At 39.2% G+C, this 23,284-nt stretch overlaps 2 protein-coding genes across 2 annotated transcripts in view; one reads left to right on the top strand and one right to left on the bottom strand.

Moving 5' to 3' along the window:
- usp9 (ubiquitin specific peptidase 9) overlaps positions 1 to 19,164 on the top strand; it is a 39,417-nt gene extending 20,253 nt beyond the window's left edge. Inside the window, exons 17-48 of the mRNA XM_039653083.2 lie at positions 226 to 568; positions 916 to 1,011; positions 1,100 to 1,311; positions 1,406 to 1,646; positions 1,792 to 1,941; positions 2,633 to 2,753; positions 2,842 to 2,972; positions 3,198 to 3,476; positions 5,745 to 5,870; positions 6,139 to 6,276; positions 6,375 to 6,541; positions 7,047 to 7,155; positions 7,272 to 7,418; positions 7,507 to 7,653; positions 7,757 to 7,964; positions 8,073 to 8,293; positions 9,544 to 9,734; positions 9,827 to 10,000; positions 10,083 to 10,224; positions 10,315 to 10,518; positions 10,623 to 11,178; positions 11,533 to 11,656; positions 11,751 to 11,976; positions 12,125 to 12,254; positions 12,335 to 12,520; positions 12,930 to 13,150; positions 13,875 to 13,963; positions 14,293 to 14,449; positions 14,538 to 14,750; positions 15,346 to 15,453; positions 16,234 to 16,329; positions 17,602 to 19,164. Of these exons, the coding sequence (XP_039509017.1) occupies positions 226 to 568; positions 916 to 1,011; positions 1,100 to 1,311; positions 1,406 to 1,646; positions 1,792 to 1,941; positions 2,633 to 2,753; positions 2,842 to 2,972; positions 3,198 to 3,476; positions 5,745 to 5,870; positions 6,139 to 6,276; positions 6,375 to 6,541; positions 7,047 to 7,155; positions 7,272 to 7,418; positions 7,507 to 7,653; positions 7,757 to 7,964; positions 8,073 to 8,293; positions 9,544 to 9,734; positions 9,827 to 10,000; positions 10,083 to 10,224; positions 10,315 to 10,518; positions 10,623 to 11,178; positions 11,533 to 11,656; positions 11,751 to 11,976; positions 12,125 to 12,254; positions 12,335 to 12,520; positions 12,930 to 13,150; positions 13,875 to 13,963; positions 14,293 to 14,449; positions 14,538 to 14,750; positions 15,346 to 15,453; positions 16,234 to 16,329; positions 17,602 to 17,739 (5,791 nt within the window). The 3' untranslated portion in view covers positions 17,740 to 19,164. The remainder of the gene's footprint in view (positions 1 to 225; positions 569 to 915; positions 1,012 to 1,099; positions 1,312 to 1,405; positions 1,647 to 1,791; positions 1,942 to 2,632; positions 2,754 to 2,841; positions 2,973 to 3,197; positions 3,477 to 5,744; positions 5,871 to 6,138; positions 6,277 to 6,374; positions 6,542 to 7,046; positions 7,156 to 7,271; positions 7,419 to 7,506; positions 7,654 to 7,756; positions 7,965 to 8,072; positions 8,294 to 9,543; positions 9,735 to 9,826; positions 10,001 to 10,082; positions 10,225 to 10,314; positions 10,519 to 10,622; positions 11,179 to 11,532; positions 11,657 to 11,750; positions 11,977 to 12,124; positions 12,255 to 12,334; positions 12,521 to 12,929; positions 13,151 to 13,874; positions 13,964 to 14,292; positions 14,450 to 14,537; positions 14,751 to 15,345; positions 15,454 to 16,233; positions 16,330 to 17,601) is intronic.
- A 1,296-nt stretch (positions 19,165 to 20,460) lies between these two features.
- On the bottom strand, positions 20,461 to 23,008 carry rpl8 (ribosomal protein L8). The gene is made up of 6 exons (XM_039653100.2): positions 22,876 to 23,008; positions 22,013 to 22,156; positions 21,769 to 21,910; positions 21,459 to 21,677; positions 20,763 to 20,878; positions 20,461 to 20,656 (listed from the first exon to the last, which is right to left on the bottom strand). The coding sequence occupies exons 2-6, from the start codon at positions 22,148 to 22,150 to the stop codon at positions 20,498 to 20,500; spliced, it is 774 nt and encodes a 257-aa protein (XP_039509034.1). The 5' UTR covers positions 22,151 to 22,156; positions 22,876 to 23,008; the 3' UTR covers positions 20,461 to 20,497.
- Between the last annotated feature and the right edge of the window lie 276 nt (positions 23,009 to 23,284).

Here is a 23,284-nt window from a genome sequence, read left to right as displayed (position 1 = left end):
TAGGTGATTGTATTATAAAAATCTAATTATTTGTCATAAATGTCAATATTTTTGTACACCAAGGAACAGACAGTTTCTTGGTGAGTTCAGGAAAACTGATTTCACACCAATCAAACTTTGTCATCAAATGAATTTGGTCTGCACCAAAAGGTCTATTATGAAAACAGACAGTTCTTAGACTCTCTAAAGACTCTTAACAAATCACTAAATACCCTCATCCTTCAGGTTTTTACTGAAAGATGGGCAGCTCTGGCTCTGCGCACCTCAGGCTAAGCAGATCTGGAAGTGCCTGGCGGAGAATGCCGTGTTCTTGTGTGATCGGGAGGCCTGCTTCAAGTGGTACTCCAAACTCATGGGGGACGAGCCCGACCTTGACCCCGACATCAACAAGGACTTCTTTGAGAACAATGTGCTGCAGCTCGACCCTTCACTGCTGACAGAGAACGGGATGAAATGCTTTGAACGATTCTTCAAGGCAGTCAACTGCAGGGAGGGCAAACTAGTGGCGAAACGCCGGGCGTACATGATGGATGACTTGGAGCTGATAGGGCTGGATTACCTGTGGAGGGTAAGCTGTTGGATCTTCATGGGTATGTTCAGAGCTGCTAGTTCTGGGGTATTACCTGCCTATAATATCTTCATCTTGAGTCTCTTGGTTATTTTGGTCATTTTTAAATGTGTCACTGTATTGTAAATGTTAAGAAACAAAGTTGGAAAAAGCCCTTAAATGAAACATCTAGGTTTCAATAATATGAACAATATGCATCACAATTGAACATTTTAATGTAATGTCAACAGGGGAACAATGCTAATTTTGCTAGTATTTTAAATCTAAATGTAATTTAGCCAAATACTAAATGTCTGTCTGAGCTCAAACCTGAGCTCAAATCTCTTGTCTCCCTTTTTTATTGATAGGTTGTGATTCAAGGAAGTGATGATATTGCTAGCCGAGCAATTGACTTGCTTAAAGAGATTTATACCAACCTTGGACCAAAATTACAAGCCAATCAGGTAATAGTTTAGTGGAGATGCATATCACTTGGTGTAATGTTGTTTCTCTTGGGCGTGTTTTTGAAACGTGTCGCATAACTGTTTGCAGGTAGAGATCCATGAGGATTTTATTCAGTCTTGCTTTGACCGGCTCAAAGCATCCTATGACACCCTGTGTGTGCTGGATGGAGATAAAGACAGCATTAACTGTGCCAGACAGGAGGCCATCCGCATGGTGAGAGTATTGACTGTGCTCAGGGAGTATATAACCGAATGTGACAGTGACTACCATGAGGAGAGGACCATCCTGCCCATGTCTAGGTACCCATTCAACCCTTTCATAAATTAAGTTTAAATTGTTAGCTGTGATGACCAGATTCTAACAAACTCTCTCAAACTCTTCTTTTCCTATAAGGGCTTTCAGAGGAAAGCATATTACACTAGTTGTGCGTTTCCCAAATCAAGGCCGACAGGTTGATGATCTGGATATATGGTCGCATACCAATGACACAATTGGTTCTGTGCGACGCTGCATTCTGAACCGAATAAAGGCCAACAGCACGCACACCAAGATTGAACTTTTCATCGGAGGAGAGATCATAGACCCAGCAGATGACAGGAAGCTAATTGGGCAGCTAAACCTCAAAGACAAAACTGTAGGCATTTGCTTGGCTGTTTTTCTCAATTTACACTAAGGAGTTTTACACGCACATATCTATTGCCTTAAATTTAACAGCATGTGTGTGTGAACCTGATCTGTTATATTTTACAAGAGTATTTTTTTCATTCTCTCTTTTCAAGCTCATTACAGCCAAGCTCACCCAGGTCAGCGCAAATATGCCTTCCAGTCCAGACAGCTCCTCAGACTCCTCCACTGGCTCCCCTGGGAATCATGGAAATCACTACAGTGATGGGCCAAACCCTGAAGTGGAGAGCTGTCTTCCTGGCGTGGTGAGAATCATGCCATTCAGGCACATAATTGAGCCAAATTGTCTATTGTGTTAGGGTAATGGTAACACATTAAAAGGGGAGCGCAATGACTTAAATTATTAGGTTAGTAACATAGTGAAACATGTAATGTGCTTCCTCCTAACGCATTTTATCATCCAAAGCATCAAGTTGTCTTTGACAGTCATAGGTTAAAAAAATAAATAAATATTATATATATCTATATATATATATATATATATATAATATTATTATTATTATTCTTTTTTTATATATATCCTATGACTGATTTTTTGTTTGATTTGTTCTGATTAAAAAGATTTTCGGTAGACAAAATGTAAATTGTCATATGCCAGAATCCAAAATGTGTTCTTTTTACATATAACATTTTGAATCTTTTTGGCAACAGTTTAGATTAACCATAACTTTTTGATTAAAGTTATGGTTAATGTAATTTGAAAAAAAAAAAAAAGACCCTTTTAAGCCATTTTGAAGCATTGAATGTTGGTCAAGCCTAACCCAGCAGCACCAGTGTTGCAGATTCCTTCTCCCCTGGTCATCATTGTATATGTGTATATTGTAAGATATAAACATCCCTTTGCTATGCCCTTGTTAATGGTATTACATTTATAACTTCCTTTATTGTTTTGTGTTGGGCAGTTTTAAGTGCAACCTCTGATTCTTCTTGTGTCAGATAATGTCGCTGCACCTGCGCTACATCTCTTTCCTCTGGCAAGTTGCAGATCTGGGCTGTAATCTCAACATGCCTCTCCTACGGGATGGAGCTCGTGTTCTAATGAAGCTCATGCCTCCAGGTGCCCTATATGCTTTATTAGATGCCTGTTTGAGATGACTAGCTATACCAATCTGCTGTCTCTATTCATTACACTTTCTGCTTTCCAGATAACACCACTGTGGAAAGCCTGCGAGCCATTTGTCTGGATCACGCCAAACTTGGCGAAAACAGCCTTAGCCCCACATTGGACTCTCGTTTCTTTGGGCCGTCACCATCTCAAGTGCTTTATTTGATTGAGGTTTGTTGAATGTGACAATAGCTGCTTTTCCACCATCGGGCCGAACAGTTCTAAGAAACCGTTCCAGATATATTTTCACTTCAGCTTGGTTCGGCAAAGCACGTTTACAAACCGTTCTCGGCCCGTAATTCTCCGGGAGAATGTGTGTGGTTATGCCGCCAATAGGCGTTTGTGTGTGTGTGTGGTATGAGTCTTTGATATGCACAATGTCTCTGTGTACCTCAGGTGGTGTACGCCTTGCTCATGCCTGCCAGTGGGACGTTGGGTGAGGATGCTAGTGACTTCCAGTACAACTTCTTGAAGAGTGGTGGTCTGCCACTTGTTTTGAGCATGCTCACCAGAAATAACTTCCTGCCAAATGCTGACATGGAGACCCGGCGGGGAGCTTATCTCAACGCACTAAAAATAGCCAAACTGCTGCTCACAGCTGTAGGCTTTGGCCATGTGAAGTCTGTGGCGGAGGCCTGCCAGCCTGTGGTGGAGGGGACTATCCCTGTATCTCCTGTAAGTTGCCCTTTCTTGAGCTCTTAACTGTTCCTTTTAAGGAAGGTGTTGCTGAAGTATAAGCACAATACCTTCAGTGGCTATTACTTTACAGAAAAGAGAACATGTACACATTCAGTTAAAAAAAGACTTTATAATATTGTTTTAATCTTGAAAATTTTTACAAGGAACACAATTATAAAACACTGCATTATCATATTTTTGGACTCTTGTCCAGTACTGCATCTTATAAATTTGCAATCTCTGAAAGTAAGTAAAGTGTTTTCTACTGAGTGGTGTTGATTCAGTGTATTTAATAGGTTCAGTATTGAGCGTTTCATTTCTGTTTAAAGACTGTAACCTTTCCGCCTCCCTGACATTCCTCAATCATATTAGAAACAGGCTGGCTTGGACTATGTATCTCCACAAATGTCCAGTAGCACCTCATTGCTGTACACGAGATCCAAGGGGCGGAGTTGGATCCAGATCTAAGGGGTGGAGATGGGTAGGGTTAAGGGTGGGGTTAGGGATCAGGGGGCGGAGATGGGTAGGTTTAGGTATATGTAAGGTGGAAGGAGTTGGATCTGGATCCAACTCCTCCCCCTGGATTTCACATTCTGCAGTGAGGACCATCTCCAAATGTCAAGGGTGTACAGTGTCTTGTGAGGGAAATTCGCACAGACTCCAGAAGCATTTACATAAAAGGGTAATTAACCACGAGAAAGAAGAAAGTTGGGAGTGCTTGGATCATGCAATTTTCTCTTTATTTGACAATGTTTTTATGCATGTAATCAAACAATATGTGTGAAACTAATAGAGGTGAAAAATTACCACTGACTCAATGATGCAGTATCACCAATCTTAAATGTAAAGCCCTTTTTTAAACTAATTTCCATGAATTCTTTAGTTATTTAGTGTTACCTGCTTTTTATTGTTTCAAGTACTACAAAAACAACAACAACGTTTACTCGTTCTCCGGCTTACCTGGACCAAGAAATTTATGTTTATTTGTCAACGAAAGTCCACCAGATGACTTGTTGTGGGAGCTAGGGCTTTCATGAAAACTACAGCTTATACTTCCGCATTTGTGTCCCCACACATGGACAGTCGGATTGACAGAAGGTTATTAACAGTTATTGTAAGGGTAGGTTTATTAATGAAATTTGTATCCATGTCAATTCTTTAAACATTATTATGGTAAAAATTAAACAATATGGCAATAACTTTCTTTCTTGTATGCGACAGCGTTTTCCTTCATGGGGCTGGGCGGAACTGAGAGAACGACAGTTTCTTTCTGTTTTCCCTTCTATTTGGCCAAAAACACTGTTTGTCGTCATCCAGTTTGAAATGTTGACCACAAACACAGAGGTGTTTCAAAAGCTCCCATCACAGAGTTCTCTCTATATTTACTATTTTTTGCAGCCTTTGGCCACTGCCTACAATGCTAAACATTTACTCTTTGATTTCTTGCACTTGCGAATAATGCAAGCTGACAACATTGTGACTAAAAGTTTGCTAAGTGTACTTCCTACTAAAGGAAGGAGGTATTTGACTGCCTTATCTTGCCAAGCAGACTGGTGGGAGTGTCATTGGATGGCAGCATGAAGTTTTCCTACCTATTTGGCAGAAGGGAAGATGCCAGCCTTTTTTTCTGTATTCTCTAGTCAGGTAGCACTGATTTAAAAAAAAAAAGTTTGCCTTTTCTACCGAAAGACAAGTTTTATTTAAAGCACATTTTGCAAGCCACGAAGGATCCCTTTAAAAAACATGATTTGAGATATTAAGTCCTTATTTTAGGATGTGAAAATGTCTGATGTTGGGGAGAGTTTGCTGTATGTAAACAGTATTTCACTGATTATAACTATACACGGAAAGGGTTGTTAAACCGTTATCACTACCGTCTCATGCTACAACTTAAGCAATTAATGTTGTAGTGTTATGGTTATACCTCTGAAACAGTATGATGCTGACATTGGGGTATCTCACTATAAAATACACATTACAATACAATTCATGCACATACACTACCATTCAACATTAAAAAAAATCCAGCCAACACAGAACTAATTAAAAAATATATGCATATTAAAATAGACAAGTTATTTTAAATTATAAAAATACTTTACAGTATTTTTTTTATTACTGTATTTCTGATCAAATAAATACAGCCTTGGTGAGTATAAGCGATTTCTTTAAAAAAAAGAAAAAGAAGACCGAACCCAAACTTGAACAGTATTTATTTTCTTTTTGAAATCTGAAGGATAACTCTTTTTCTTTAATCATTCATAGATCAACCAGACTACACATGACCAGGCTTTAGTGCTACAGAACGCCCTGCAGAATATCCCTAACCCCTCGGCTGAATGCATGCTGCGGAACGTGGCAATCCGCCTCGCCCAGCAGATCTCGGATGAGGTATGTTGAGTCCACACACACAACCTTAGCCTGCGGAAACTGGTTTGTTTGCATTCAATTTAAATGAATGTCCTCAACTGTCTTGACAAAAATGTCTGTCATGTATTTTGTGATCAAAAGGATAGCAGATCTACTATCATTGTTGGTTACATAGTGTTTTGTCAAAACCTCTCCTTTTCTTTGAATGTGACGAAAGATATATGCAAGGGGAAATGCCTCATGTTTCAGGCGCAGTTTTCAAAGTTTGTCTTTCTTTTCCTGTACCTAGAACTTCTTCCAGGCCTCCAAGTATATCCCAGATATCTGTGTCATTCGAGCAGTTCAGAAGATAGTCTGGGCTTCTGGCTGCGGCTCTGTTCAGCACGTCTTCAGTTCTAATGAGGACATCAGCAAGATCTATGAGAAGGTTCCAGTTCTCATCTGTATTTTAACACCCCTATGTGTGATTGATCTTGATAAGAATCAGACTCAATATTAACGCCTGTGATGTGTGATCTCCCGCAGACAAATGCTGGAAATGAGCCGGATGCAGAAGACGAGCAGGTGTGCTGTGAAGCTCTGGAAGTCATGACCCTGTGTTTTGCTCTTATGCCCACTGCACTAGATGCACTTAGCAAAGAAAAGGCCTGGCAGACCTTCATTATAGATCTGCTGCTGCACTGCCAGAGCAAGTAAGTTATCGTAGACCTCTTTTAAACTTTTAATGGGTAGTGTTGTTGGGCCATTTGGGTCATGCTGTTCCCTTTGACATTTATGACTTTTTAAAATAAAATAAATGTTTTTTTATTTTTTATTTTATTTTTATAAAATATTATACTAGACTTTCAGAAATGTTTTTTTTATTTTAAAAATGATTGTCTAAATTGTAAAATGTCATTTGTAAATGTTTTTTTATTATTATTAAATTGTGTAATTTATTATTATTTAATTAATGCAACTTATTTACATAATGTCAAGAAATTGAACTGAAAATTTAAAATTGACTATGAAACTAAAGACAGAGTTCGCCAATGCTCAGTGAGGAATTCAGAGTATGAACTTGAAAATAAGATTTTGTAATTTTTGTAACCGGAATTGGAAAATCAGTTGGAAGTATGAAAGTATGATATGTGGTTTAGAGGCAAACCAACAATTTCGTAAACTTCATATCTAATACATTCTGATGTCTGCTCCTAGGTCTGTTCGTCAAATGTCCCAAGAACAGTTCTTCCTCATGGCCACCCGATGTTGTATGGGCCATAGGCCTCTTCTGTTCTTCATCACCCTTCTCTTCACAGTTTTAGGTGTAAGTGTCTTTCCTATTTCTCTGAGACAAAGCTGGATGATTAAAATGTTTTTCCTTTTTTCACTAATTCAGAGCATCTCATGATTTATAGTTCTCTGTATCCATTTGTGTTCCAGAGCACTGCAAAAGAGCGGGCAAAGCACGCTGCTGATTACTTCACTCTTCTAAGGCACTTACTCAACTATGCATATAACAGCAACATTAATCTTCCTAATGCAGAAGTTCTCTTAAACAATGAGATTGATTGGTTAAAGCGAATCCGGGTATGTTCGTTTACTTAAACTTCTTTTTGGAATTAACAAAGCAAACTTTAGTGTGTTAATTTTGAGTCTTGCCTCCCTTTATTTTTAGGATGAAGTAAAGAGGACTGGGGATCCTGGGGTTGAGGAGACCATTTTGGAAGGTCATATTGGTGTCACAAAAGAGTTACTGGCTTTCCAGACCCCAGAGAAGAAGTTCTACATTGGCTGTGAAAAAGGAGGTGCTAGTCTAATCAAGGTAATCTCCTTGGCCATTTTTAAATGACAAAAAAACAAAACAAAAAATGCCTATCATGTCAAAACTAACTGATTTTCCTTTTCTTTGTACAAACTCTTTATAGGAGTTAATGGATGACTTCCTGTTCCCAGCATCTAATGTGTACCTGCAATACATGAAGAGTGGAGAATTCCCCACTGAACAGGCCATCCCTGTGTGTAGCACCCCAGCCACCATCACTGCTGGCTTTGAACTGCTGGTCGCACTTGCCGTTGGATGTGTGCGAAATCTCAAGCAGATTGTTGACACACTAACTGATATGTACTATTTAGGTGTGTGTGCAAATATTAGAAAAAAGTGCAGACGATTCTGATTCCTAGAAACAGTGCGGTTATTTACTTGTTTTTTTTTTGTTGTTGTTTTTTTTAATGCATTTTCAGGTTGTGAACCACTTACTGAATGGGAATATTTGCCACCAGTTGGCCCACGGCCCACCAAGGGATTTGTGGGTCTGAAAAATGCAGGTGCGACTTGCTACATGAACTCAGTTATCCAGCAGCTTTACATGATTCCCCCAATCAGGAATGGCATCCTGGCCATCGAAGGCACAGGAAGCGATGTGGATGATGATATGTCTGGAGACGAGAAGCAAGATAATGAGGTACTGCCTAACATGGTTCATTCAGTTCATGAGAATTTTTGCCTTTATTTGAATGCGTCGAAAAAACATAGACCCTATTGTGCAAAACAAGTATCTCTAGATATGGTTCTAGTATGGTTCACTTAAATAAACACTTTGCATCCACACTGTGCTAAGGTTCATTTGATTTTCAAATTTTAGAGATTCTATATTTTTATCCATTACGTATTTTAATTCACTTTTAATGGAGAGTGTAAATGTAATTATGCATTCCATTTATGTTTTTTATTAATTTTGAATGGGCTTTTATTTTTCAATTGAATATTTTTTGCTTTTGTCTTTTTACTGTGTTTTATGTACTCTTTAAAAATGTAAAAAGCCGTTTCTGCCAATCTCGTGTTAATCTTGAGTACTTGCAGAGTAGTATTGCATCCTTTACATCTCCGAAGAGTCCTTAGTTTTATCAGATTTATAAAAGACACTTTAAGTTACAGCTGTACCGATTCTTTCTGAATACATTCAAGCTCATGGAAGTGTGCTGTGGGCGGAGTTAAAGTTTTGAGCACTGAGTGGTTTTAGAATAAATCACTCATGGTGGTTAGCTAAACAAATGTATTTATTGGGTTCCGACTTTGTGGATCTTTTATTGCTGAAACCACTGCATGGTATTGTGTAAGCTGCCCATAAGTACAACATTTCAACATGCTTCTAATGCTTATATTTTCAATAATATGATTAATGGTTTTAGCTGACAATATAAATTGAACAACAAACATTGCAACAACATTGCATTGCATTTTGAACCATAGAAATGTGTAATGGACCATTAAATTTGGTCTAAATCGTGGTGAATAAAATTGGGATTCATATTGCCTCGGGAACAGCTCAGATGGAGGGGTGTGGCTTCTCGTTTCACTTCTCATAATTAAGCTCAGGTGTGAGCTTTATTAATCCAGAGAGTGCTTACATCTCTTGCACTTGTTGTTTTGGACGCACACGTCGTGGACTGCTGCAAGAGAGATTGTGTCTTTGGTTTCTATTGTATGTTCATGTCATTAAAATTTCATTGTACTTGTTTAATTGTTAACTGCCCAGTGATGAAGGTGATCATCCTTTCTCAGAACCAAGTGACTGACAAATATAGCCATCTCCAGGGTGTGCCCTGTTGCCATTCCCTGGAGCTGAGGGCATTTTTACAAAAGATCTCTGTTTTAATCATATCACAATGGAAGTTACTTCAATTTACTGAAAATCTCGCTTTAATTTTGCAGAGTAATGTGGATCCACGGGATGAGGTGTTTGGTTATCAGCACCAGTTTGAAGACAAACCTTCTCTCGGTAAGTCAGAGGACAGGAAGGAATACAACATTGGGGTTCTTCGGCAGTTGCAAGTCATTTTTGGACACTTGGCTGCCTCCAGATTGCAATACTACGTGCCTAGGGGTTTCTGGAAGCAGTTTCGGTAAGTTCTCCTTCTGTTTTCCTTTCTTTTAAAGCTACAGGACAATATGTGACTCTCTAAACTACTTTCTTAATCCCTTCCTTTCTCTGCAGGTTGTGGGGTGAACCAGTCAATCTGAGGGAACAGCATGATGCTCTGGAGTTTTTCAACTCACTGGTGGACAGTTTAGACGAGGCTTTGAAAGCACTGGGTCACCCTGCCATGCTGAGCAAAATACTGGGTGGATCTTTTGCTGACCAGAAAATATGTCAGGGTTGTCCTCACAGGTACATCAGAAATCTAATACTGTGATTTGTTAGGGCTTTGTTTTTTCCCTTCTCAATGAAACACTCCAAACTGTCTTTTCAGATATGAATGTGAGGAATCGTTTACGACGTTGAATGTAGATATCAGGAACCATCAAAATCTCCTTGATTCTATGGAGCAGTATGTAAAAGGAGACTTGCTTGAGGGTGCAAATGCCTACCACTGTGAAAAGTGCAACAAGAAGGTGCGTTTTCTGTTTTAAATGATCTTTATTATTTCTGTTGATTTAAGAGCGCACCATATTAAGCTCAAGGTGGTAATGTCTTTGTGGCAGGTGGACACAGTGAAACGTTTGCTCATTAAGAAGCTTCCTCCAGTGCTGGCCATCCAGCTGAAACGCTTTGATTATGACTGGGAACGAGAGTGTGCCATTAAGTTCAATGACTACTTTGAGTTCCCACGGGAGTTAGATATGGAGCCCTATACAGTAGCTGGAGTAGCTAAGCTGGAGGGGTCTGATGTGCACCCAGAAAACCAGGTATTACACTAGCATGGTCTTTCAAGCTATGTCTAATTCAAATAAATGTTATTTGGGAATATCTTTTACACAACTGGAGTTTAAGTTGATCTTTATGACACCAGGTGATCCAGCAGAATGAGCCGTCAGAGCCGGAACCCCCCTGTAGCTCTCGTTATCGTTTAGTGGGAGTGCTGGTCCACTCAGGCCAGGCTAGTGGAGGTCATTATTACTCCTACATCATTCAGAGGAACGGCAGCGGTGGCGAGGGAGAAAGGAACCGTTGGTACAAGTTTGACGATGGTGATGTCACCGAATGCAAGATGGATGACGACGAGGAGATGAAGAACCAGTGCTTTGGTGGAGAGTACATGGGCGAGGTCTTTGACCACATGATGAAACGCATGTCGTACAGGCGGCAGAAGCGCTGGTGGAATGCCTACATCCTCTTTTATGAGCGAATGGACACATTAGACAAGGACAGTGAGCTGGTTAAATACATCACTGAGCTCACAGTGACCAGCAAACCTCATCAGGTGAAGATGCCCTCTGCTATCGAACGCAGTGTGCGCAAACAGAATGTGCAGTTTATGCACAACCGCATGCAGTACAGCTTGGAGTACTTCCAGTTCATCAGGAAACTGCTGACCTGTAACAGTGTGTACTTGAACTCACCGCCAGGTAAATCCAGCCATTGACCTTGCTTTGTTCTCTTCTGTTGTAGATGGGATTAGGGCTGTCACTTGAGCAATTTAATTCTTTCATTAGAAAAACAAAATCTAATTGACCCTAAACTTTTGAACAATGGTATATGTGCTGGACTAAAGTCCTCTGAAATTCATTTAGGGTCTATTCACGCAAAGCATTTTTGTATATATTATTATATATATATTTTGTGTAAATACACCCAAATACCACTTTCAGAAGCATGTTTGTTCCTCCACTTCTCTGCAGTGTAAATTTGGCATTAGATTCAGTATTTTGCCGAGGTTTTTGTTCTCTTATCCATCAGTATTTGAAAATTTTATCTTTTAGGTCAAGACCACCTTTTGCCTGAAGCAGAAGAAATGGCTATGATTAGTATACAGCTTGCTGCTAAGTTTCTCTTCAGTACTGGATTCCATACCAAGAAAGTAGTCCGTGGCCCTGCTAGCGATTGGTAAGCGTGCGTGTGTGTATCAGGCGCATATTTGCAGTGTTCAACAGTTAGTTGATCCTTGTTTATCAATGTTTTTTTTTTTTGTTTGTTTCAGGTATGATGCTCTTTGCATCTTACTGCGACATAGTAAGAATGTGCGTTACTGGTTCGCACACAATGTCCTCTTTGCATATCCAAACCGCTTCTCTGAGTACCTGCTTGAGTGCCCCAGTGCAGAGGTCCGAGGGGCTTTTTCCAAACTCATCGTTTTCATTGCACATTTTTCATTGCAAGATGGACCCTGCCCTTCACCGATTGCCTCACCTGGTCCTTCAAGTCAGGTACGTCTTTTCAGTCTTGTTAGCATTCATTTCAGTCTCTATACAGGCTTATGTGCATTCATGGAAAATCTGACTTTTGCAACTTGGTGTGGCAATTCGGCCCATAGGTTCTTGTACATTAAATTTTTTTTTTGTCCTTTTGTCTCAGGGCTGTGATAATTTGAGTCTAAGTGAGCACTTGTTCCGTGCCGTACTTAATCTGCTGAGAAGGGAAGTATCTGAGCATGGCCGTCATCTGCAGCAGTACTTCAACCTTTTCGTCATGTATGCCAACCTTGGTAAGGAGCAATTTCCAGCCTTAAGGTCTTCATTCATGCTACAGTGCTGTCCTGTCTCACTCTTCATTTTGCTCACTCAGGCTTGGCAGAGAAGACGCAGCTGTTGAAGCTTGGGGTACCGGCCAACTTCATGCTTGTGGCCCTGGACGAGGGTCCTGGTCCTCCAATTAAGTACCAGTATGCTGAGCTGGGAAAGCTCTATACTGTTGTCTCACAGTTGGTTCGCTGCTGTGATGTGACATCACGTATGCAGTCATCAATCAACGGTAATGAGTTTTGTACCTTGCTACGAATTGTTTGTAATCTTTAAACAAAATGCAAAATGGTCTTTAGGCTTTTACATGTAATTTCGGTCCCCATTGCCCAATGAAGATCCTCATCCTTGCTCAGAACTTCCTGACTGACACAAAGCCATCTCCAGGCATGACTGCCAGGTTGGCATTGCTTGGAGCTGAGGGCATTTACTGTCAATAGCACCATTATCAATATATAAATCTATATATATATTTTTTTTTTTATTGTCATGCCAATATCAAATACTTGGTTTTGCCATTGTTCAATAGTGTTTAGAGTACTTTGATCTATTGATAGTGATTTAAATATTTGCATTCACAAGGAATGTTTTTCTCCACTTCAGGTAATGAGCTGACATTTCCTCATCTTGACTGTTTTTAGGTAACCCTCCCCTGCCAAACCCATATGGAGACCCCAACATCACTGCTCCCATCATGCCTCTGCAGCAGCTGGTGGTGGACATTCTGTTTGTGCGCACCAGTTATGTAAAGAAGATTATCGAAGACTGCAGTAACTCAGAGGACACTATCAAACTGCTAAGATTCTGCTGTTGGGAGAACCCTCAGTTTTCTTCCACTGTGCTTAGTGAACTACTGTGGCAGGTGAGCGAGATACGTAACTTCGGAAAGACAAGCACGGTATAGCTGAGGGTGGTGATTAGTTGTGAGTTGGTCCATCAATTTAATAATCAAGTTTTGATAAGTGTTCAAAGCACGCCTTAGTTATTTTAGCTCCTAACGGAGGAGCGGGAATTTTCTTAGCAATGTTAAAACGATCACTTGTTTAGCGTTCATGTGAACACTACATTCAAATTCACCAATCAGAATGAATTCAGTTAGAAACAAAAGGTGTGCATGTAAACAATGAATGGCAACTGCAGAAAGCAAAAGCTGAATCCCGGACATCCATGGCCGGACATGTCTGGAAAAAAGAGGATGGTAACCCCTACTACTCAGCTTTCGCCACAGAACAAGAGCCTTCTAGCTTAGCTTCCAAAAAAGATGTCTGACACTGTATATTCTGGGAGTGAGATCCTACCCTCTATGGGTGGGTTGAGAACATGTGGGACAGCCCTTACTACTGACTATAGTTTTTAGCCTCTGGCCAAAAAATCCTCCGATGATGCAAAATGATGATTTTTGCGTCATTGGAGGATTTTTTTTTTTCCAGACAAAAAATTTATAAATTTCTCGTCTCAGTGGGATATGAGGGTGGAAAGCACGGTAATTCGAAAATACTACAGATTTTATACAAATACAAAGCTTAATGCTAAATCCTGAAGTATCCCTTTAATTAACGTTTTTTTGTGTGTTTTTTTTTGCGTAGGTGGCATATTCATACACTTATGAGTTAAGGCCTTACCTGGACTTGCTCCTCCAGATCTTATTTATTGAGGACTCATGGCAGACTCACAGGTCAGTTGCGTTTCTACTGTTATTTCATCTTTAGCAAATTCCTTAAACCAATGTACAGCAAAAACTGCTTTCCTATGCATTATGAAAAAAGTATGGAATTTATTTATTTCCAGGTATAGAAAAATGTGTTGCCCCTTTGTGTTTTCGACTATATAAAAAGTCATACAAGCAGTTTTTTTTTTTTTGTCTGAGATAGTGGTCAGAATACATGCATGTTAACATTTGGAATTAAAACCATTTATCAATAATAAATATGGTCCAAAATGTATACAGAGAACCGTGATTGATTATAATGTCTTTCACTGCTCCTTTTCTTTATGGTTTTTTAGGATCCACAATGTGTTGAAGGGAATCCCTGATGACCGTGATGGGCTTTTTGACACCATTCAGCGCTCCAAAAACCACTACCAAAAGAGAGCTTATCAGTGTATCAAATGCATGGTGGCTCTTTTCAGCAATTGCTCAGTGGCCTATCAGATTCTCCAGGTGAGAACAACTGCAAAAGAATGTGCACTTGGATGGGTTTGTTTTGTGGTATTGAATATGCAAAAACTGGTTGTTTTGCCTGTTCCAGAGCAATGGTGATTTAAAGAGGAAGTGGACATGGGCAGTGGAGTGGCTCGGTGACGAGTTGGAACGAAGACCGTACACTGGCAATACCCAGTACACGTATAACAACTGGTCCCCTCCTGTTCAGAGCAATGAGACTTCTAATGGATACTTCCTGGAGCGCTCCCACAGTGCCCGTATGACTTTAGCCAAGGCCTGCGAGTTGTGCCCAGAGGAGGTATGTGTTGGCTCATGCCACCCCTCATTGCCTGAATAATTAGTGCCAGTATATTTAGCTTAATAGTGCTTTGCCTATTAGTCAGACTTTTAAATAGTAATTTTTGCATGATTTCCTTATAGAGAACCCCAATCAGTAAAAACTTTTTACTGAAAAAAAAAAAAAAAAATCACACTGACTGTATGATGATGGGCTGGCAGACATATCAAACATTTTAATTTTTGGAAAATAATTGTGAAAAGGATTTTGAAAAGAGTTTTGAGTGCTAAATAGCCATGTTTAACTATAGGTAGGGCTTTGAGTTTTCGACATTTTTTTTATTTCCAGTTTTTTTTTTTTTTTTTTCTAATGCAAAGCAATTATAAATGCTGTTGATATTTTCATTAATTTTAAGTTTCATTATAGTTATGCTTGATTTCATGTCATAGATTTTTTTTTCTTTTCTTTTTAAATTAATTATTAATTTGCGGAACTAAAGCGCTCGCTTAAATCCAGTTTAATGATGAATAGCAAGTTACCACAAATGTTAAATGTATACAGCCATACATGCATAATTTGTTTTAAGTGTACAATATTAACTGCCATTTCAAAATAGTGTCACTTAACGAAGCACGAGGTGGTATCTGAAGAGGACGCTGGCCGGAACCCGTCCTCGACACAGCAACTTTTGCCAGGGGAAGTGACAGGCCAACAACAGCACACCGTAAGACTCGTATGGCCCGGCCACACTGGTGCCATCTGCGTAACTTTTTGATGTTCACAGGGCGTGATGTAGACAGTACCATCTTCCACCTACCTCAAAAACAACTCTGAGTCAACTGTTATTTCGTCCTCATCTCAGTGTGTCCAAACTGTTTCTTTCTACCCAACTACAAATCTTAATGTGGTAACTAAGTGTTCGAAAACTCTAAGCCTTGGCTATAGTGTACAGATGAGTTGGAGGTAATCTTTGTGTCTGGTGGTGTTTTTTTGTTTTGTTTTTCTTTTAGTTGTCTTTTAATTTCTTTTGGGGATGTGATATCGATCTGATGTGAAAATGAAGAAGCTTTTGTATGATTGCAAATTTGGTTAGTTTTATGTCCAATTCTGATGATTAACTGTCATGGGGGAAGAGCTCTTTTCAAGAGAATTCATCCATGTGCAAATTCTTGTCATCTAAACAAGCTTCCTTTTAGTTTGGAGAACAATTTCAGTAAAATCAAAGTATAGGAGTCCTTAGTATGTGTTGTCTGTTTATGGTGTTCTCTCATCTGTCATTCAAATCAATTATGTCTGAGTAGGACAGTGTTCCAAACATAAACCCTGAGCCATTATATTGGCTTTGCATGTTTAACATGTAAGGGACTCCCTATAGAGGACTTTATTCACTCACATCCCTGGTTACGTAATATTAAAGAAATCAAACCAAAGAATAATTTTGTATTTAATAAAAAATGCATAATTTAAAGCAAGTGCATAATTTCATTTATGATGGTCGTTTTAGGAGCCTGATGAGCAGGAGGCCCTTGAAGAGCAAGACCCTTCTCCCCCAGAGGACACTGCTCTGTACCCTCACTCTCCAGGCACAAAGTTTCAACAGGTACTGTCAGTGCCAGCATTTGATCATTTTCACAAAATATCATGGCCCCCAGAATATGTTGGTAAATGAATATCAGAATACAGTGAATTAACACAAAGAACAGTACCTCTTTAAATGCTTTAATGTAGTTTTTTTTTTTCTAGCTTAATTTGCTCAACACTTGAATTTGAGTTTATTTCATTAAAAAGTAACATTTTGAACAAAAAGCTGAGAAAATGTTGCCATTTTTCCCAAAGACTGTCCAGATCAGATTTAGAATTAAAATCAAAACACAGAATGATTAGATAGTCTGCCAACTCCCCAAAAGCTTGCACAGTCCTTTGCCTCTTTGTGGGTTTGACATTTAGGCAGTTTTGATTTGTTTTTGCTCTTGTTTGCTTACATGTCCACAAGCAATCTATCACTCGTTTCTGCTTTTTGATTTTGGTTCTGGAGATTTTGTACAGTTTCAGAAGATATGTAATAGTAACCCCCTACTGTATAACAGCCCCTTTCACACAGCGCATTGATCCCGGGTAATTGTCGGAACGCCTTCTCTATGAACGCAAACACGACCCTTGATTGATACCAGCATCGATGCCGGGTTGGGGACCTAGTAACATTGCCCGAATCAGTCCCGGAACGTGCTCTGTGTGAACAAAAGCCAGGACCAATGCCGTAAGGGGTGGCGCTCGTGCCATTGCGTGACAAGTGTCTGCAAACTGGAACGAAGCAGAGACCAGGAGCTCCTCACTATCCGTGCTGAAGCTGAGATAGTTCACCAGCTTTGTGGAACGGTATGCGCGTGTACATGTTTTCGACGCGTACGTTACACGTCTCATCCTGATGTCATGCGTCTTTCCGGGATTTTTCCGGGTTTTGTGTGAACTGGCAAATCACTGGCAGTGTGAATGAACAGAAATCAAACAATCCCGGGACGAATGCCGGGTCACGCTATCCGTGTATTTTCCGGAATCTCTCTGTAAAAGGGGCTATAGATTGCAGGAAATTTCTGTCATTGGCAGGGAAAATTTACATTTAAATAAAATGTATTCCTATGACGGCAACGCTGAATTTTCGGCAGCATTCTTCCAGTGCGCACGATCCTTAAGAAATCTTTCTAATACGCTGATTTGGTGCTTCTGAAACATTTAATGTTGAAAAAAGGTTCAAAAGAACAGGGTTTATACAAAAATTATTTTGTTTAAGCATTTACAAATCTAAGTAAAACATGAGTATAAATGTGATCTCTGGTTGTCATGCACTCATTCGATTGTTCTGGGATCTCCTCAGCAGAATAACCTCCCGCATGCGCAGCCATACACTGGCCCAGCAGCACAGCACGTCAACAACCCTCAGCGTCCAGGCCCACGAGCACAAGAGAACTGGGAGCCCCCTGAGGAGGTGCCACCCACCCAGACTAAAGACTAACGATATGTTGTCACACTGTCCTCCATCTGAATTCTCCAGTGAGATACTCGAATCCAGAGCAAGGCCAGGCCCCACCATGCTGCTCCACTCCAGAGCCTGTGTAACCAGAACATTCAGCTTCCCTCAATTTCTAACCCTGGAGTGGAGACTCTTCACCGTCTGCTCTGCAGTATTAACTGTCAAAAGTGTAACTTGCAGTGGACTGTGCATATTGTTTGTAATAATAAAACGGGCCTGACGCACTTGTCTCATGACAGAGGTGTACATACTATGTTAATGTTTTGACTGTTCAAAAGCAACAGCGTGTGTGATGCTGTTGGGAGACTGCAGATTTATGAAAATGGAAAAACAACACAAAAAAAAAATGCAAATACATCGGTGAAAGACAAAAAAAAATATCCCTGTTTTATCCCATGCTCAGTAGTAAGGTTTGGGCCGTTTGGGTCATTCTGCTTTTGATCATACATTATATTCATGTCAAAGCTTAACCGGCTACGGCACCTCGTGAGCAAGAGTTGGCCATAGTTTTGTGAACGATGGGACGGTTGGGTGATGATCTTGACGTTTAGTTGATGTGAATGGGGTGATGATGCAATTTTAATCTGGAAACTCCTATTGCCTTTCTTCTTCTTCTTTTTTTTTTTTTCTGGTAATAATTCAATAATTTGAAAGCTCCAGCTGACACGCTGTAACATCTTAGCATGGCTTCACATCAAACTAGCATAGCTGAAGGGCAATTCTGTGATTTCTTTTTCCACAGTGATTTGGAAGAGCCCTTTTGTTGGTCCCCTCCATATGCTCTTCTAGATTTGATGTTTTCGAAGCAATGTAAGAAATAAGTGGCTTTACAATTGCACACGTTTCCTCGGATAAATATTTGGCTGTCGCTTTTTTTTTTTGGGTGGGATAAACACTTAGGTTTTGATAATAGGAATTTTAGAAAGAGAAATTATATGCAACAGTTAATGCCAGGATGCCTGGAACATTAGTGGACAGAACTCGTTTTGCTTCTTTGTCTTGAACATTGTATCGGACAAATGACCTGGCAGTTTAGTCGATCGCCTAAATTCGTGATCCCTGTTCACATTCGTGTTCTCAAATAAAGGCTCTGTCTGGGGATTCTTCATTTAAGGAGAGTGAACGTAAAAGCAGGGTTGTACCATAAAATAACTGCTGGTTAGTCATGTTGCAACTTCAGTTAGTAATGTCTCTTGGATTAAAGGAGTAAACATCAGTAGATACTGTATGTATTTAATTGGTAACTTGAATGCTTTTTTTTCTTGGATTTTGTTGGAAAAATACCAAATACTCCTGCAAATGAAAATATTCTGCCCATCATATATTTAAATATTTTGCTGTTTTATTTTATAGAATTTATTTTGTTGTATTTCACTAAAAGAAAAATAGAATTTGATTTAAGAGGAACATTTTTGTCCTTGTGTTATTTTTAAAGATTATTGACTGTACAGAGTTCTTCGCCCTGTTTTTTGCCGACTTTTGTTTTGGCCATGATGTGACGTTGAATTCTGAAGCCACAGTCACAATGTTGACTTTCACTTTGTGAGGTTTTTGTGCACAGAAATATTAGAAAAAAGCATTGCGCCCTTCAAGAATAAAGAAAAGAAATCGGGAAAATGTCTCTTATTTTGAACATTTAGACCTGCATGATGTTTTATGCATTTATTGTACTAAATTCACAAATGTGTCCTTGTCGAGTACACAGCTCTATAGACACAAATTTAAAATGCGTGTTGGCGAGTCAGGTATTACTTTATTAAAATGTCTTTATAATAATTCCTAGAATAATTAAAAGATGATACCTAGATGAACGGGGATATTTTTTACCAAATTTGTCAATCATATGCTAATAAATCTTATTAGTGTTAGTCTTTTAGGTGCAAGGATTTAGCTTACTGTAGTTCCAAAATATCCTCATCTTTGTAAGATTTATTGTTAATTCTCAGCCTCTGAACAGAAAAGGCACCCAGAACTGTTAAACATGCATTAAACTAATTTCCTCTAGACTGCAACAATCTTAGGAATATTAGGTTGAATTATGGTAAAGGCTGTCATGAGAACTCTTTAATTGAACCTCCAATTTGCTGCCACCAATCAATCTTAACCAGCTTTAATAACCCACAAGGCCCATCTTAAATAAAACAAAGTTATTGCCATTACTTGCTACATGCTGCTCTGTATTGAAGATGCTTAGTTTGTTTTACACTTGATCCTACAGGCCCTTACACCTAGATGTGCTTTGGTAATTTCCCAAAAAAACTTGACCATTGGTCAAAAAAAGGTTGTATTTAGACAAGATTGTATATTTGTCATAATAATTCTGAAACTAAAATGCTTCTAGCTGATCCGAGTATGACTAAAATAACTATATAAAAATATATATAAATACACATATTTCGCATAGGGAACAAATAAGTATATACATTTTTTAGGTCTGTATGGTATGTAATTTTAAAATTCCAATATTTCACTTCCATGACATAAAACCCTGGCGCTAATCAAAACTACACAACTTGACAACTCAAAAGTTCTGTTTAAAAAGCAAAAATCAGCTTACTTCACCTGCAAAATATTTGAGAACTATAAAATTGAATCCTGCAGGCACTATGTAACATTCTAACATGTATTCTTCTTTACTTGACAACACTAGTCGTGCTTGTGCAGAGATAGTACGTGATAACTGACAAAGACATCAACAGGGAATTGGAATTTGTTGAGACACACTTTATTAAGATACAAATTAGTTCTCTTTGTCCTGGACAGTCTTTGTTCCACGCAGTCTGCCAGTACGACGGGCAGCGATGAGACCGACCTTGCGTCCAGCGGGCGCGTCCCTCCTGATTGTTGAGGGCTTGCCAATATGCTGATGGTTACCACCACCGAAGGGATGCTCAACAGGCTAGAAAAAGAAACCGCAAACATCAAATTTAAAACCGCCAAAGAGGGAACAAATCAGACTAAAATCTATAAATCGCAAAAACAATAAAATAGTTAAATTTGCTTACGTTCATAGCCACACCACGGACACGAGGCCAGCAGTTCCTCTTGGCCTTGTACTTGTGGTATGCACGTCCTGCCTTCAGGATGGGTTTGTCAATACGACCACCACCAGCAACAACACCTTTAACATGACATTACATTTTGAGACTGAATTCAGCATGACCTGAACTCAATATGACAGTCTATACAGCCAAAACGAACACACTATATTAGTCGTATATAAGCGTTTTTTTTTTTTGTTTGTTTTTTTCAGTACTGTAAAGTACCCCTGAGGTTCAAAAGTTAATTTCTCAATATGATAATCACAGTTCTCTGATGCTGGTTGAAGGTCACATAACATTGTTTATCTGAATGTCAAGTTTTATTTTGTTTCTTTTTTTAAATATTTCAAATTTCCATTTGTCATTTTAAGTTTTAGTTCAACTCTCAAACCCCATGCAGTTCCCTAGGTTAAGAAACCCTGTGCTATAGAAAATAATATGCTCTTAAATTATAGATCCCTGCAGTCACAAAACATTTCACTGGTTTGTACAGTTGGTTAAGTTTACAGATACTTTTCTTTTGTAAAAGAATAAAAATAAAACTATCAGAAATCTAAATTAAAACCATTCAAATCAAGGAAAACAATACTACTCCAAAAGATGATCATATCACCCAAAACTTTAGATAAATAGATATCTGAAACCATAACATTTGCTTACCAACAACAGCTCTGTTTGCAGAAGAGATGGCTTTTTTGGATCCAGATGGAAGCTTGACTCTGGATTTCTTGGTCTCAGGATTGTGGGAGATGACTGTGGCGTAGTTTCCGGATGCGCGAGCAAGCTTGCCCCGGTCTCCAGGCTTCTCTTCCAGACAGCAGACAATGGTACCCTCAGGCATGGTGCCAACGGGCAGCACATTGCCAATGTTCAGCTGGGCTATAACAGTTCGAGCACAGAGACTTTGATCAACAGGTGCACATAAGACTGGATGTTTACTTGCCTTAATCTCAGTTTAAAATTACATTACCTTTCTTGCCACAGTAGATGAACTGCCCAGTGTGGATGCCTTCAGCTGCAATGAACAGCTCAGTCCTCTTCTTGAAGCGGTATGGGTCACGGAAAACCACCTTAGCCAGGGGAGCTCCACGGCCGGGGTCGTGAATAATGTCCTAGAGGAGAAAGTGGTTTTGTTTTTATGCAATATCCCCTCTTTAGATGACAATGACATGAGTGACCTTTTCACAATTTCAACATTTAATCCACAATTTTACCTTCACAATCCCCTTGATGTAGCCATGGCGTTCAGCAAAGTCAATATGACGGAGTTTAGCAGCACCTTTTCTGTGCTTGACATGGGCTTTGAAGACGGAGCCCGCACCTTTTCTCTGTCCCCTGATCACACGTCCCATTGTGGCCTGTATAAAAGAGCAATTACATTCAATTTGACATTTCAATGCAACATTTACATTGTGCGAGTCATTCTGCATAACATTTAATTGTATCACCATTCACATTTATTATACAGAGAAAGCTGCACTGAAAGAGATGCAATGAGGATTGGGAATAACATGAAATGGACCTATAATATAAAAGAATTTAGAGAATCTGCAAATATGCATTAGACAAAATGGCTAAAATGTTTTTGTTTTGTGCGGTTTTCATTTAACTTCTTTAATTTAAAGAAGGCTCTCACATTCTCAGTGAACTTAATTCGTTCTTAAAAATCTCCGTATATTCTATCCCTCAAACAGTGACAGGCTACTGCTATGAAGAACTCATGCGACTTGCGAGGAGATAACATTGAAACGTATCCAGTACTAGCGACACGTACGGTTAAAACAATACTTAATACCTCGTTTAATAAATATATTAGGGTCGTATAACATGCAAAAAACTCCTCCGAGTCGTATCAGAACTGCCGGTAGTCTAGCTCTAGGCCACAACATGACCAGATACATCATCAATTCAACGATGAATATAACATTACATTTCATCATTCTGAGACAGAAAAGTGTAAAGATATGTCCTTAACTAATATGTTGACAAAGTACAGCTTATTGTATACGTGGATGGTGAACTTAAAACGGTGATTACAATCAGATTGCGCAGAGAGACAGAATATTATTTCTCATACCTAAACTCCGTTGACGGAAAGAGGAAGCAAAAGGGAGCGATAGGGGGTTTTCTTCCGGTGAAACGGGGCGAGCGGGAGGGGTCAAGTACCCGGATGTGTGTTCTGTACGCGGTCTGCCCTCCAGAGGCTGAACATGGAAAGAAAGAAAGAAAGAAAGAAAGAAAGAAAGAAAGAAAGAAAGAAAGAAAGAAAGAAAGAAAGAAAGAAAGAAAGAAAGAAAGAAAGAAAGAAAGAAAGAAAGAAAGAAAGAAAGAAAGAAAGAAAGAAAGAAAGAAAGAAAGAAAGAAAGAAAGATCATGGGCAAACAAGAACGACGAGGAAGAAAAACAGGACAAAGAGGAAGAAAACTAAAGATATAAATATATTTTGTTAGTTTGTTTGTGAGAGCTATTTTTGTGCAATTTGTTAA

Source organism: Pimephales promelas, chromosome 7 (assembly GCF_988280905.1).
Source record: "Pimephales promelas chromosome 7, fPimPro1.hap1.1, whole genome shotgun sequence".
Taxonomy (NCBI): domain Eukaryota; kingdom Metazoa; phylum Chordata; class Actinopteri; order Cypriniformes; family Leuciscidae; genus Pimephales; species Pimephales promelas.
This window is presented reverse-complemented; position numbering and strand designations above follow the sequence as displayed.